Source organism: Muscardinus avellanarius (genome assembly GCF_963383645.1).
Source record: "Muscardinus avellanarius genome assembly, chromosome: 1".
NCBI lineage: Eukaryota > Metazoa > Chordata > Mammalia > Rodentia > Gliridae > Muscardinus > Muscardinus avellanarius.
The window spans coordinates 28,022,324-28,035,978 of record NC_137786.1 but is presented as its reverse complement, the minus strand read 5'-3'; the positions used below and the strand labels follow the sequence as shown (position 1 = coordinate 28,035,978).

Below are 13,655 nucleotides of genomic sequence, written 5' to 3'. Positions count from 1 at the left end.
GCTCAGAGGTTGAATGCCCCTGGGTTCCATCCTCAGACCCAACAAAAAAAAAGAGAGAGAGAGAGAGAGAGAGAGAGAGAGAGAGAGAGAGAGAGAGAGAAAGTAGAATGATCTCTTGATTTGAAACAATCTCTAACATAGGTTTTTTTTGTTTTTTGCCAAGACATCCTGCTGCCTCGGCATCTATGTGTTGAGACCCCACTCCACATAGGTAATCTGGCAAAAACGCCCCGAGAAAGAGGTGTCGTCTCTGGCCAAAATATCCCCCACTTTTAGATACCCTTCATGACTATTAATGATTCCTTTTAACTTTCTACACGAATTGCTCCGGTGATGTGAAATTAGGACTATGAAATTGAGTCCGTGGAAATAAACTCTCTAATAATTTGTCTAAACGTCCTTGGCTTTGCTCAATAGTAAGGAAAAAACTGGCCAGAACTCAGATGCTGTGATAAGCATTCCAGCTGCAGCAATCACAAAGGGTCTCCGACCCTCACTCCTATCACTAGGTTAAGCTATTAACTCCGGTAACCGATAGCTCAGTTTAAGGAAACTTTGTTTACCCTTGAGATCCTGCCTAGAGACAGAGAAGATAAAATTTTGTGTGTGACTTCGAAGCAATTTAGTTGATGAACAACTTAGTTGCCAAAATACAATAGAGCCAAGGAGAAAGATTGTTGACCTTTACGCCCAGTGTGAGCGTTCCCGAGACAGGGAGAATGCCGCATGGCTAGAAATGAAAATGACAAAATAAAGGACAGATATTCTAAATATATATGTATGAAGGAAAGGAAATACCGTAAGAGTAAGAAAGCACTTTTTCATGAAGAAGAGCTTATCATAAGAATGTCCCGACTGGGAAAGAAAGGAATTAGAAAGTTAGAAGCAGGTTGCAGAGGGTTTGTGATAAGGAAATGGATTATTAGAGACCAATAGGCCTTTAATAGGCTTTTTGTCTAAAAAAGAGTGTTCAGCAGTTAAGGAAATACATCTGACAACTAAATCCAAGAACTTCATGGTGTTATTTGTGGTGTCTTATTTGCCAAGCTGTGTTGTGAGTTTTTGTAAGCTTTCAGACTTCAGAAGGCAAGGCGGATGAGATCTGAGAGACGCCCATCGCATCTCCCTGGACCGCCACATCTCCCCATGCTTGTCATATGGATATAGATGGAAACTTCAAAAAAGAAAGCAAAAGAAGATTCCATGAGAAGGCGTATTCTCCAAGCCCTGGGCCTTGGGCGTGCCTGTATTGCCTTTGGAATTTACCTTTGGACCTGCCCTGCTGCAATATTGGAAGAAAGATCCGGAGCTTATCTCCTAAATGCTGGACTAGTCATTTACTTAGTTTATATGTAATTTACTATTGTTTTGCTGTGATTGCCCCCCTTCCCTTTCTTTTTTCTCCTATTATTAATCTCACTGGTGAAGGGTATAAATTTTTCGGGGTTTTTGTAATAAAGTGTCATTGGCTCAAGAAGCCTTTGTCCACCTCAGATTCTTTCCAAAGCGCCGTACCTAAAAACTTAAGGAATTCATAGAGGGGAAAGAATCGCTGCAGATAAGTTTCTGCAGAACTCCACCTGCCTTTTGCCCCATCTTTCTGAGGATTTGACCAGGAGCTGACAATAACGACCCAACTGAGATTAGTCGGCAACAGTTTTTCTTTCCTGGTGTGGCAAAAATAGCTAAAAATAATACTTGAGAAACAATATCGTTACAAAATAAAAGGAATGGTTTTCTCAGCACTTTCTTTTGGAAGATGGGCAGCAAGGTTGCTGATGTTTTGAAGAAAGGGTATGTGGCTGGGACTTTGCCTGCAGCCGGACAAATGGATGGCTGCCTCTCCTGAGTTCAGGAAGAGGGTCTGCTTGATTCTGTTTCAGTGATGAAACAGACCTACTTATCTGTGGGTCACTAAAGGGAAGAGGCACCAAGAGAGATGTGTTTTCAAAAGTTAATGTTAAAACAGTGCTCTAGCCGGGCGTGGTGGCGCACGCTTGTAATCCCCGTGCTTGGGAGGCGGAGACAGGAGGATCGCGTAGGTTCGAAGCCAGCCGCGCACGCTGGCTTAGGAGACCCTGTTTCTAAATAAAAATATAAAAATAGGTCTGGGAGTGTAGCCCAGAGGTAGAAGGGCTTCCAGGAACCCCAGTACCACCAAAACAAAAACAAAAACAAAAACAAAAAACAACAACAAAAAAAAACAGTGCTCTAGCCAGGCATGGTGGCGCACGCTTGTAATCCCCGCGCTTGGGAGGCTGAGACAGGAGGATTGCGCAGAATGAGTGTTTTCTTAATGGTTATGTGACTTTTTGCCTTAAGCAATTAAGTTAAAAAAAAAAAAAACTCAATACAGGCTTTTTTTTGGGGGGGGGGCACTGGGATTGAACCCAGAGACATTCTACCTCTGAGCTAACCCTGAGCCCGATTTTATTTCTTCTTTATAAATAAACAGGGTCTCACTAAGTTGCGGAGGCCTCACTAAGTTGCCTAGGCTGGCTTTGAACCTGCGATCCTCCTGCCTCAGTCTCCCATGTACTGGGATTACAAGCATGTGCCACCACGCCGGGCAAAAAAAGGCTTTTAAATACACCACTTAGTATAATTTGGGACTAGGTTTACTATTGTTTAAACATAGCTGCAACATGTAAAATGATTTGAATTCATTTTGTGGATATTTAAAATTTAAATACCTTTGCTAATCATGAAGGTGTCAGACTATTCCTACCTGTTCTCTCAATGTAGAATCTATTTTTAGGATAAGGTTTTTCTTTAGGGAAAGTAGCTATGGAATTAAGCTTCACATAGACTCTTGATAGCTTCATGTTTGATTTTATTGTTTGCCGGCTTCTTGTCACACTCAATAGGCTGTCACTGTTCCACTTGAGTGTGGCTGTGCACACACTGGCAGTTGAGGGAAGCGCCAACCTCGCTACTTTTTTTACTGTCTGCTTACGTCTGCATCCACTGTAGTATTTTTAATCTCCCCAAGAATTTCTGTAGCTTTTTTGCTTGCTTGGTTATGGTTAATTTTATTTAAAAAAATAACTTTTTTGTGCATGTGGTGCTGGCGATTGAACCATGGGGCATTCTACCTCCAAGCTGTACCCCCAGCCTGATTTTTTATTCTTTGAATTTACTTATTTATTTATTTATTTATTTACTTACTTATTTATTTATCTGGGATGAAATCCTCACGAAGCAGCTGAGGCTGGCCGCAAAGCCAGATCCTCCTATCTCAGCCTCCTAAGTACTGGGATTACAAGCATGCACCACCATGCCTGGTTTAAAAAAAAAAAAAAAAAAGTAACTTAACCCAGTAAGGCTGCCTCACTGAGTGAGCCGACATAAACTACAGTTCCTTAACTTAGGTCAAAAGTGAATTAAACTAGGCACGGTGGCGCGTAGCCATAATCCCAGCATTGTTGGGAATCTGAGACAGGAGGCAGGTTTGAGGCTGATATCAGCAAATTAGTGAAGCCCTCGACAACTTCGAGAAACTCTGTTTTGAAATAAAAGGTAAAATAGGGCTGGGGATGGAATTCAGAGATAGCATGCCCCAGGGTTAAATTCCCAGTAACTAACACACACACACACACACACACACACACACACACACACACACACTAGAGACGAGGCTTTCGTGGGTCTGTCTCCCTCCCTTCCCTCAAGATACATCACATTCTACACAGGAACAGGACAAGGGACCCTCCGATGTCCAGAATGAGTAAGGAAACCAACACATACCTACAATATTACTCAATTTCTCCTTCCTTCCTTCCTTCCTTCCTTCCTTCCTTCCTTCCTTCCTTCCTTCCTTCCTTCTTTCTCTCTCCCTTCCTTCCTTCCTTCCTTCCTTCCTTCCTTCCTTCCTTCCTTCCTTCCTCTTGGTGTGGTGAATCAGCTGTTAGACCATCACTACTAAGCTTGTATCCAGTTCTCTGGGCATCAAAGTTCCAGAAACCCCAGACACTCTGATTCTGGTGTGTTGTTCCATGTGTTTCAACACTGCTTTATAGTCACCCCCAAAGCCACTAGTAGTCACATCTCCATGAACATTTAAAATCAGTATAACTTAGCCGGGCGTGGTGGTGCACACTTGTAATCCTAGCGCTTGGGAGGCTGAGACAGGAGGATCCCACATGTTCGAAGCCAGCCTCAGCTACTTAGTGAGGCTCTCAGCAACTTAGACTCTGTTTCCAAATAAAATATAAAATAGGTCTGGGAGTGTAGCCCAGAGGTAGAAAGCCCCTGGGTTCCATCCCCAGTAACACACACACACACACACACACACACACACACACACACACACACACAATTAAAAATTAAAATTGGTATAACCTAAACTTTTCAAAACCTTTGGAGGTAGATCACATTTTGCGGGGGTGGTGGTGGTGGTGGTGGTGGGTTCCTGGAAACCCTTCTACCTCTGGGCTACACTCCCAGACCTGTTTTTTATATATATATTTTGGAAACAGGGTCTCTTAAGCCAGCGAGGCTGGCTTTGAACCTACGTGATCCTCCTGTCTCTGCCTCCCAAGCGTGGGGATTACAAGCGTGCGCCACCACACCCGGCTCGGTAGATCACATTTTAAAGAAGAATCCCAAGGAAAATCTGTGTAACTATATAAAACATAGGAGTTTTTTGTTAATGTTGTTTTGTTTCTGCAGTACTGAGGACTGAACCCAGGGGTGCTCTGCCACTGAGCTACATCCCAGCCCTTTTTGGTTTTAATTTTGAGGCAGTGTCTCACTAAGTTGAGCAGGCGGGCCTTGAACTTGTGACCCTTCTGCCTCAGTCTTTCAAGTAGCTGGGATTGCAGGCATGCACCACCACGCTTGGCTTTAAATCTTTGTTTTATTTATTTATTCACTACAGTGCTAGGGGTTCCCAGACAAGTGCTCTACCACTGAGCTACACACGCAGCCTATATGTTTCATTTGAAGTCGTACAAAAGTGACATACATTTGTGTCCTTAAAACACCAGGTTTTTATCGCCCTCCAGGAGGAGACAGCCACCCACAGCTGAACAACAAAAGACTGCAGTTCAAGTCTTTTCATTTCTTTGCTCAGCAAACACGGGTGGTATGAAAGCCAAGTTCTTTACCAACAGCGGAGGCAGGCGGTGCGCTCGCCCGTCTCCACTTCAGAAGCAGGAGAGGAACGAGAGGTGAGCCCGTGCCAAGGCTTGGAATTCAAAGACCCTTGGGAAGCTTGCGAGTCACTTGAGGGCACTTGGTGCTCAAAATGAAAGAATAAAAAATGCTTATAACTTATTTAATACGTAGACATTAAAGAAGCAGCGAAATTCAAGAGTCCTGAAAAAGGCCCAGGGCTGCCCATGCACAGGGCGGGAAGTCAGACCTAATGCCCTGAGCCCTCTAAGGCTGAGAGATCTTTTTTTTTCTTCTCCGTATGATTTTACAATTACAACCGTTTCTCAATACTAATAGTTTAAAAGCGGGTGTCTTGCCGGGTGTGGTGGCGCACGCTTGTAATCCCTGCGCTTGGGAGGCGGAGACAGGAGGATCGCGCTGGTTTGAAGTCAGCCGCGCTGGCTTAAGAGAACCTGTTTCCAAATAAAATATAAAAGTAGGTCTGGAAGTGAAGCCCGGAGGTAGAAGGGTTTCCAGGAACCCCAGTACCACCAAAAAAATAAAAAATAAAAAATAAAAAATAAAAAATAAAAAAAAGCGGGTGTCTTGAAAGAGAGATTTGGGGTTTCCATCTTCTGGGGCAGAAGGCGGTCATGGGCATGGCTGTGCCGGCCCATTCAGCTCTGAGCCGGGGAACAGCCGAGAAGCAGGTCACTGGGACGAAATTAAAGCGAGTCTCTGTCTGGAGTTAGCTCTGGAGCGCCAGCCTCCTTTAAACAGCGGGAAGTCTCTCCTACGTCATCTCTTCCCTCATAAAAACAAGTGAACACCCTGAAAAGCTGCTTTGTAAGTGGCTGGGCGATGGCCTGGGCTGCCACCGAGGGTGGCCGGCCCTGCCAGTTTTCAGAAAGACCCCACTCCACTGGCCAGAGTCGTGTGAGAAAATGCCATTACTCACACTTTCTGTGAAAGACTTTTTCTGATTCCTGGAGGCTCCAGTGAGGGAAAGTGGGGAAGGATGACACCCCCTTTCATCAGTGGGAAAGATGGGCTCCTCAGCTACCTCCGGGGACCTGCTGGCCAGGGTGTGTGTGTGAAGAGGGGTGGGCACCTCCTGGGGAACGTGGGACCGCTAGTGAGAGGAGGGGTGGGCACCATCGTCCTTTCTGCCTGCAGATGGCTGCGTCGCGGCCATTCTAGAGAGTCCTGAGGGCTGACCACGGCGCCCTCTAGCCTGGCTGTGAAACAGTGTGTGGCCTAATGGACCTGCCCCAAGCAGCGCTGCCTCCCCCTGTGACCCATTCCAACCACAAGGTGGCGGGCGGCTCCTCCACAGTCTCCCCGACCTTGACACTCAAACACCAGGGGGCGAGCAAGCTCCTGTTCTCCCTTCCAACGTGGATTACGCTTGCTTTTCCTCAAGTTGCGATAAGCCTGTTGGCATGGAAGGTTCTAGATGTAATCCCCATCCACCTGCAGAACATGTAGACAAATTTGATTTTCTACTTGCTTTGGTTACATATGGCAAACTTTAAAACACAATCCTACTTTTACGAGTTTCCTATTTACAGGGTTGGGAGAGAAGTTCCGGACTCTGAGTCAGAGGGCATGGGTTCGGGTCCCCCTCCCTTCTCTCAGAAGCCACTAGAACCCAGGAAACCTCCCCAAGCCTCAGTTTCCTCTTTGGTAGGATAAAAAAAAAAAAAAGACTTGGATGAACTCTGGGATACCTTCCAGAAACCAAGTCCTCCTGAAACGAAATAGCAGGAGGAGAAAGCAGGTGGAAAAGAATGAGGCCGGGCAAACGCATGTCCTGCGACGCTTCATTTAAGCCGCATCCCGGGGGCACGGGCTGTTCCACATGGCGAGTTTTCCAGATAATTGAATTTTAAATGCTGAAACTTGTTTTCCTTTTAACCTTCCGTAATAGAAATATTTCTAAAGTGCATTACATGCTTCTCTGGCTTCTTAAACAGGATGCTGAGGATACTCTACCCTTTGCTCAGAGTCCCTAGGTCACCATGATAGCCGCCTCTTGCTGTGTCTACATCTCCACATGGAGCCTCAGGTGCCCCTGGGCATATTCGGGTAGTCAGGCCCCAGAGAGGACACGATGAAGCTGTAATTGGTGACTCTTCCTCTCCCGTCTCCTCCCTGCATCACTACCTGCAGTCATCTCTCCAACTAACACCTCTCACAGCCTATTGACACTCTGTTTAAAATCTGTTATAACCCAGACAGAACTCAAGGTTGCCATGGGTAACCAGAGTCTAAACTCATACCAATCCTAAATTTAATTTTACACACAATTTCAAGGCAATGGAGACTGTGCTGAAGGTAAGTTACTTCTGGCCTGGTTCTCACAGCATGTCGGCTTCTGTGCCAGGTGGCCCACCCCCCTGACTCCCCTGGGGGCCCCTGCCCATCCCACACCCTGGGCTCCTTTCCTGGGACCACATCACTTTTCATACTCCAGAACCCAAAGGTGTTGTCTTGTCTGGTGGGCGCTGGGACCCTATTTCCACATGCACCTTTATCCTTTCTGATTGGTTGGTACCCATGCTATGCCAGTTGGACAAAACAATAGTCTCCGCTTACCCAGGGCTTTAGCTATTTGTGGTCAAACATGACCCAAAAATACAGTACAAGCCAGGCATAATGGCACCTGCCTGGAATCCCAGTACTTGAGAGGCTGAGACAAGAGGATTGCAGGTTCTATAACAGTCTCAGCAACTTAGTGAGGCCCTCAGCAACCAAAGCAAGACCCTGTTTCAAAATAAACAAACTGGGCACGGTAGCACACACCTGTAATCCCAGTACTTGGGAAGTTGAGATAGGAGGATCACAGGTTGCTGCCAGCCTCAGCAACTTAGCGAGAGCCTGTACAACTTAGTGAGATCCTGTTTCCAAATAAAAAAATAAAATCAGTTTGGTGGTGTAGCTCAAAGGTAGAATGACTGGGCTCAATCCCTAGTTACACAAAACTTAAATAAAATAAAATAAAATAAAATGTGTGTGTGTGTGTGTGTGTGTGTGTGAGAGAGAGAGAGAGAGAGAGAGAGAGAGAGAGAGAGAGAGAGAGAGAGGTGTGCAGGCTGAGGGTGTAGCTTGGAGGTAGAACGCCCTTGGATTCAATTCCCAGTGTAAACACACACACACACACACACACAAAAAAAAAAAAAAACCCAAAACAACAAAACACAGTACAGCACAATAAGATGTTTTGAAAGAAAACACATTCATATAACTTATGAAATTGTTATAACTGTTCTATTTTATCATTAATTATTGTGGCTAATCTCTTACTGTGCCTACCTAAATTTATATATTAAATTTTACCATTGGTATGAACATATAGGAAAAAGCATAGTGTATATAGGACCAATACTATTGATATTCCAGGCATCTACTGGGGGTCTTGGAATGTGTCCTTGGTGCATAAAGAACGACTACTACTTTGCATATCATCCCCGTTTCTGGGCTGAAGGTTACTCTTTATCTTTCTTGAGGCTCATTGGTGGAGTTTGGGGCCCTTCGCTCTCCCTCCGTCTCAATGGCGGGATGTGTTCTGGGTTCGGGGTGCCTGAGGCCAGATGGGTGGGCTGTTAAAAACTGCTTTTGACTGGAGTCTACCAGGTGCCAGATGCTGCTCAGGGCATTGGGTCTATGGTCTTCTCTAATGCACCGCACAGCCCGCTCGGGAAACAGAGCCGACCTCCTGCGGCTGGGGCCTTGCACCCACAGTCGCACAGCCAATCCTGCTCAAGGCCCATGGCCTCTGCGCTAGCTTCTCCTTACGTTTACTGATGTACAAAAAAGTCTAGTCTGAGCTCACATTCTGAACAAAATGCACTTTAAAAGTGAAACGTGGGTCTTTTTCCTTTACAGAGAGGTCTATTTGTTTTTGTTTTGGTGCGTGGGTTTCGTTTTAATTAATTCCACATTTCGTTACCAACTTGGAACAATCTGTCTTCAGGGAACAGATCTGGTTTACTTATAGAAAGTTAGTGCAGGGAGGGACTGGGGTTACAAAGTAGTCCTTGTTGGAACTGATCTAAAAACCTTTGCCATTCTTCCTGCACAGAAGTAGCTGGAACATTCCAGAAAAATCCACCTTCCCCAGCATGGTAGTGATAGAGATAACAGACAGAACCTTCTTCCATGTGTCCCCGGCTGTGCCTGAAGGAGGGGGCCTGTTACTGATGTCCTTCAACCCTCTCAGATGTCCTCGTTCTCTGGAGGTTCGCACCAGGACGAAGCTGTTACCACTCAGAGAACCAGGACTTCTCAGTCTCCTCCTCAGGGGCCTAGCAGTGAAATGCAGGCCTCAGGAGAGCCAGCCTCCCGCAGAGAAGGCAAGGATCCGGTCTGTGATTCAGCGGCAGCCAAGGCGTTCCAGCTCCACACTGGGTCTGGGGTGCAGGAGGGAAGCCCAGCCCATTCATGGCTATGAATTTCCTGTTCACTCCTCAGAGACAAACATTCCAATTTGACCCCAAATTGATTTTTGAAATAAGCAAACCGTGACTTCGTCTTCCACATTGAGCACCTGCTTTTCCCACACACAACACATGGGGTTCTCAAGGCATCCTCTTCCAAAACCTCACACTGTGTTCCAGAGGAACTTGGGCCGGGGAGAAAAGGGTCTGAAAATGCACTTGACATCAGGCGACAGGGTCGGGGTAGCACCTGAGTTTATTTCCTAAGGCTGGTGTAACAAGCAGCTTAGGCAACAGAAATGTACTCTCTCTCTGTTCTGGAGGCTAGATGCCCAGGACCAAGGTGGCAGCAGAGAAGTCTCCGCTCCAGGCCTCTCCTAGCTCCTGGGAGTCCTTAGCTATGGGGCTGCATGACTCCAGTCTACAAATGACATTCTCCTGTGTGTCTGTGTCCAAATGTGCCTTTTACAAGGGCACCGGTTGGTCATATTGCGTCAGGGGCTGCCCTGCTCCAGTATGACTTCATCTTTAATTAAGTCTGCAATGGTACTACATCCAAATAAGGTCACACCTGAGGTCCACGGGGGGTTCAGACTTCAACAAAGGAATTTGGGAGTGATACAATTAAACCTATAACATCATCTAAGACAGTTTTGAATTCAAGACCAAACTCAAGAGAGGGATCAGACCAGACTGTCTCAAAGCGCACCTTATATTGTGTATGGTTCTTCAAGGTGTCAGGGTGAGCAAGAAGTTGGTGTGTTGAGCCCTGAAATCTTGCTTACAAATAAGGGTGATAAGCAGTCATCAACACAGCAGGCTGCTGGCTGAGGATCAGTACCCTGGGGTCTCTACAGAAGCCCAATTCCTACTTACCACTTTTTAGGACAAAATCCACATAAGCAGGTGGAAAAAAATTGGTGTTGAAGGAAACTTTAGTTGGTTACAATGAATGGAAAGGAAACATCTTGAGAACATTTAAAACACTTCAGCACCCTACCACAGTCGACCCTCCATACCCACAGGTTCTGCATCTGAGAATTTGACCAACCATAGATTGAGAATATTAAAGGAAAAAAACTACCTCTGTACCAAATGTAGAGGCTATTTTTTCTTGTTATTCCCTAAGGAGACAGCAGAACAACTATTTACATGGTATTTCCACTGAATTAGGTATTATAAGTAATCGAGAGATGATTTGAAGTATACAGAAGGAAGTACAAATATTACACCATTTCACACAATGGACTTGAGCATTCTTGGATTTTGGTATCCACTGGGGGTCTAGAGCCAATCCTCCTCAGATGTGGAGGAACGACTGTATCTAAATCTCCAGCTGGTTCTAAGTTTGTCAAAGTGATTCTCATGTGGTTTGAATGTGGTTTGTCTCCAAGGGTTCATGTGTTAAAAGCTTGGTGTGTTAAAAGGTGGTGTGGACTGTGAAGAGGTGGGGCCTTAGCCAGGTGTGGTGACACGTACCTGCAATCCCAGTACTTGGGAGGCTGAGACAGGAGATCTCAAGCTTGAGACCAGTCTCAACAATGTAGCAGGGCCCTCGGCAACTTAGAGAGAAATTAAGCGGGCATGGTGGCACACGCTTGTAATCCCAGCATTCAGGAGGCTGAGATCGGAGGACCGTGGTTTGCAGACAGCCTCAGCTACTTAGCCAGTCCCTTTGCAATTCAGTGAGACCCTGTTTCAAAAATAAAAAGACTAAAATATAGGGTTAGGGGTATAACTTGGAGGTCAAATGCCCCTGGGTTCCATCCCCAGTACCACAAAAAAACCCCTAAAAATTAAATAGAGCTGGGGGGTGTAGCTCAGAGGTAAAGTGACCCTCTGAGGACAGCAACACACACACACACACACACACACACACACACACACACACACGAGGTGGGGTTGGAGGAAGGCCTTTAGGTCAACTATAGTCATGGCCCCCAGTCTCTCTCCAGCTTCCTGCCCATGACACACTTTCTTCCTCACACATGTGTTCCTGTCACACATGTGTTCCTGTCACACATGTGTTCCTCCTCTCTGAGGCTGGACCAATGGGGAAGCCTGATCTTGGACCTTCAGAACTGTCAACTAAATACACTCTTCATAAGTAGACTCCGTCAGGTATTTCATTATAGTAATAAAAATGGATGACTGCAGATTTTATTTCATTTATTTGCTTTTGGTACTGGTGACGAGCGTGCCAGGGGCTCCCTTCCACTGCACACCCAGCCCTTTTTATTTTTTATTTTTGAGACAGCGTGTCACTAAGTTGTCCAAGCTGGCTTCAAACCTGTGATCCTTTTGCCTCAGCCTTCTGAGAGGCTGGGATTACAGGAGTGCACCATTACACCTGGACTAGCACAAACTGTGTGTGTGTGTGTGTGTGTGTGTGTGTGTGTGTGTGTGTTGTGTATGTGTGTGGTCCTGGGGATAGGACCTAGAGGCATTCTACTTCCAAGCTACACACCCAAGCCTAACGGTAGCTTCTCTGAGTTCTGTGAGTCCCTTCTAGCAAGTTATTGAACCTAAGGGTGGCTTAGGGACCTACAATTTACCTGGAAAATGAGAAAACCATCCAATCCCAACTTACTGCCGTGATGGGTGACCTGGCAGGTAGGAAGCAGTAACACGCTCAAGCACATTCAATAAAGACTTAGATGAGATCCAAGTAAGTGCCAGGAGGGGCTTGCGGACACCGCGTCCCACGGGCCCTATGACCATAGTGGCCCATGTCACTGTAGCTAGGTGATATGAGACCGACAGGCGGAAGCACATCAGGACTCTGCCTCGAGTGCTCCCAGAGGCAGATGCTGAGCTGAATGGACAGGAGAGCCTAACCTGGTGTGGCACTTCTACTCTTGTCTCATAATACTGTGTCTTTTCTCTACACCAGGTTCCAAGGGAAAAGGAAATGCTACAATTCTGAGTCCTCTACGAATGAATGAAACAAAAACGAAAAGGGAAATACTAGCCAGGCATGAGGGCACACACCTGTAACCCCAGCACTTGGGAGGTGGAGACAGGGAGAGCGCAGGTTCCAGGCCAACCTTGGAAACTTAGCAAGAGACTGTTTCAAAATAAGAATTAAAAAGGGCTGGGGCTATAGCTCTGAGGTAGAATGCCCCTGGGTTCCATCCCCAAGAGAAAGGCTGAAAGGAAGGAGATAAAGGAAAGGAAGGAAAAGAATGAAGGTCCGCTCTGCATTTTCCCTTAGAGGATAAAGGCCCCCAGGTTCTTACCAGCAGGCCTCATACACACAGCTGCAGATCCACGCACCTAACATGAGGGCCCCACTGGGGTCCCGTGTCCAGCCCCTGCCAGCTGCCGCCCTCACTCACCTGGCCCCGCTGACGTCCACTCCGACCATCAGCTGCCCATTCAGGGACAGGACCTCATCCCGCAGCCGGACCTTGCCGCTCTTCCCCGCCGGGCTGTTCTTCCTCAGCTCCGTCACCCAGATGCAGCCCACGTCCAGCACAGGACCCTGATGGGTTTTCCTCTTCTTGCCCCCTCTGCGCTTCTCACCATAGTCCCCAAAAACGGGGATGTTCCCGAAGCTGAGGCCCACGGTCTCCGTGTCCCCCAGCTGCTTGGTGAGGTACACGGTGCAGATCTCCATTTCCGGGGGGCTGAGGTCGGGAGGGACCGCGCTCTCCTCCGCCGCCAGGTTCAGCTGGATGTATTCCTGCAGCTTCTGGATGGCTGCCTGGCACAGCCGCTGCTCTGGCCCGTCCCCACCCTCCCGCAGGCTGTTCTGCAGCCACTGGTAGAGGAGGGGCAGGTGCAGCACGGCGTTGTCCTGCGTGATGGGCATGGTGCTCGCTCCTGCGCGCCAGCATCACGAGAGCTCCTGCTCCTGAGGGCTGGGCCCCTCCAGGCCTCCTGTCCCTGGAGAACCCTGGCTGTCGACAGCTCTGCCGGTGTTCATGTTCAGGCTGGCAAATGAGCTGGGGCGTCCCCCGGAGGTTGGGCTGTTTGCCTTGGCAAGAGGAAGATGGGACAGTCAGTCACCGCAGGATGATGGCTCTGGAGCTCTCAGCCAAGGAAGGGAGGAAGTGGCAGACTAGTCCTGCTGGGTGCATTTCACAGCAGGGCCCAAGAGAGCAGATCACTGGAAAT

General features: G+C 47.2%; 1 protein-coding gene across 1 annotated transcript in view; it reads right to left on the bottom strand.

The window, feature by feature from the left end:
* PDZD2 (PDZ domain containing 2) overlaps window positions 1-13,350 on the bottom strand; it is a gene marked incomplete at both ends in the record, with an annotated part of 280,449 nt that extends 267,099 nt beyond the window's left edge. The window contains one exon of the mRNA XM_080699919.1: window positions 12,875-13,350. Within this exon, the coding sequence (XP_080556045.1) occupies window positions 12,875-13,350 (476 nt within the window). The remainder of the gene's footprint in view (window positions 1-12,874) is intronic.
* Between the last annotated feature and the right edge of the window lie 305 nt (window positions 13,351-13,655).